Source organism: Eimeria mitis, genomic scaffold, assembly GCF_000499745.2.
Source record: "Eimeria mitis Houghton genomic scaffold, Emh_scaff3607, whole genome shotgun sequence".
NCBI classification, from domain to species: Eukaryota; Apicomplexa; class Conoidasida; order Eucoccidiorida; family Eimeriidae; genus Eimeria; species Eimeria mitis.
The window spans coordinates 1-2,087 of record NW_013571950.1 but is presented as its reverse complement, the minus strand read 5'-3'; the positions used below and the strand labels follow the sequence as shown (position 1 = coordinate 2,087).

General features: G+C 35.6%; 1 protein-coding gene across 1 annotated transcript in view; it reads left to right on the top strand.

Moving 5' to 3' along the window:
- EMH_0067780 (uncharacterized protein) overlaps positions 1–1,220 on the top strand; it is a gene marked incomplete at both ends in the record, with an annotated part of 1,379 nt that extends 159 nt beyond the window's left edge. The window contains 2 exons of the mRNA XM_013498665.1: positions 704–801; positions 935–1,220. Of these exons, the coding sequence (XP_013354119.1) occupies positions 704–801; positions 935–1,220 (384 nt within the window). The remainder of the gene's footprint in view (positions 1–703; positions 802–934) is intronic.
- Between the last annotated feature and the right edge of the window lie 867 nt (positions 1,221–2,087).

The following is a 2,087-nucleotide window of genomic DNA, read 5'->3' as shown; positions in this document are numbered from 1 at the left end:
TATATATATATATATATATATATATATATAAGGATATATACTGTGTATATAGGATGAAAAGGTTTATCTTTTTATTGTATTTTTGCTGCTTGTCTTCTTCTTGGTGTATTCTCTCCACTGCGCTGCGCTTTCAATTGTAATTTTATATTTGTATTCTCTTCGGTTTGTCTTTTCTCTTCTGTCTTTCGTTGCTAGCTGTCGTCTTGTTTTTTTTTTCTTTTCTTTGTCTCCACCAATGTTTTTCTCTCTTCGTTGTACTGGCGCTTTCCCCTCATGTTAAACACAAAACCCTGACTTTGGCATTTTTCTATAAAAATAAAACAATATATTTTATCATATTCGCATTTATTTAAAAATACAATAGTATATTTTATGATATTTTGCATGTATAGGGTCTGCAGTGAAAGCCGCAAAATCGTTTTATAAAAGTAGTTTAGAGGTGTATATGGTAATGCTGCTCTTTTCATTGCCTTTATTATTATCGTTGTTTTTATTCTCACTTCTTTGTGAGTCTTCACTTAAGAGGGTTTAGAGTTTACAGTATACGGTCAATGTTTTAAGGCCTTTTATCGTTTACACTTTAGATTTTTTGGTGTATGTTTTATTGTGTATCTTTTAGGGTTTAGGGTTTATGTATCAGGATATAGGGTTTATTTCTAGGGTTTACGGTTTAGGGTTTAGGGTTTAGGGTTTGTGTGTGCAGTATCTAGCAAACTTTGAAACTCACATGCGCAAACAAATGCGGGATATTCTAGAAGTAGCAAAAGGCACTTCAGAAAACTGGGAGGTTGAGAAACCGAGGTAAGAAACAGAAATTCAGGTGTATCTTCATGTATTTTATTTACAAAATAATAATTAAAAACATAATTAATAATATTTTTAATTATTATTATTTATAATAATAAAAATAATTCTGTTGTTGTGGGTGTTACAGAGAGGAATGGCTGCGTGATTACTGCAGCCAAGTCTGCTTGGTAGCGAGCCAGATCATGTGGACAGAAGAAGTTGCACGTTGCTTTGAAGAGCTTGAAGGGGGTTCAGAGAACGCAATGAAAGATTATAAAAAAGTTTATGATGATAGAATTGATAAACTTATTCGACAAGTTCAACAAGACCTAGATAGAAATCTACGCATCAAAATCATCACTCTCATCACCATCGATGTACACCTCAGAGATGTTGTAGAAAGCTTCATCACCAAAAAAATCACAGAAGGTTAGAAATACCAGCATCCCAGCAGAGGCAAAGAAGCAGCAGCAGCAGCAGCAGCAGAAGCAGCAGCAGCAGCAACAGCAGCAGCATGCTGCATCTTTTGCATTTGCCGTTTCTGTTGCTTCTGTTGTTTCTTCTACATTTGTATCTGATTCTGCATGTGTTGTTTCCGCTGCTACTGCTCTTTCATTGGTTACTGGTGCTTGTATTGAGTGTTTCTGGTGTTTTATTTTTTGCTTACGGTGTTGTTTTTTTTTTTCTTTTTTGCTGCAGCGTCTTCATTTCAATGGCAATCTCAACTGCGTTTCTATTGGCTACAGAAGCCAGGAGAACCTAAGAAAGATTGTGTTATAAAGATATGCGATTGGACGACAACATATATGCATGAGTTTGTAGGAAACTGCGGGAGGCTTGTGATTACCCCTCTAACAGATCGTTGTTATATTACACTAACACAAGCTCTTAACCTGACGATGGGGGGGGCCCCAGCAGGCCCTGCTGGTACAGGGAAAACAGAAACAACAAAAGATTTAAGTAGAGCAATTGGTCTTCCTGTATTTGTATTTAATTGTTCAGATCAGATGAATTATTTATCTATGGCACAGATATTTATGGGGCTTGCTCAATCAGGTGCATGGGGGTGTTTTGATGAGTTTAATCGTATTTCTATTGAAGTTCTTTCTGTTGTTTCTACACAAGTTAAATGTATATTAGATGCTATCAAAGATAATAAAAAAAAATTTCAATTCATGGATGATGAAATTAATCTTATTCGTACTTGTGGGCTCTTCATCACCATGAACCCAGGCTATGCAGGCAGAACTGAACTGCCCGAAAACCTTAAGGCGTTATTCAGGTACGTATATATATATATA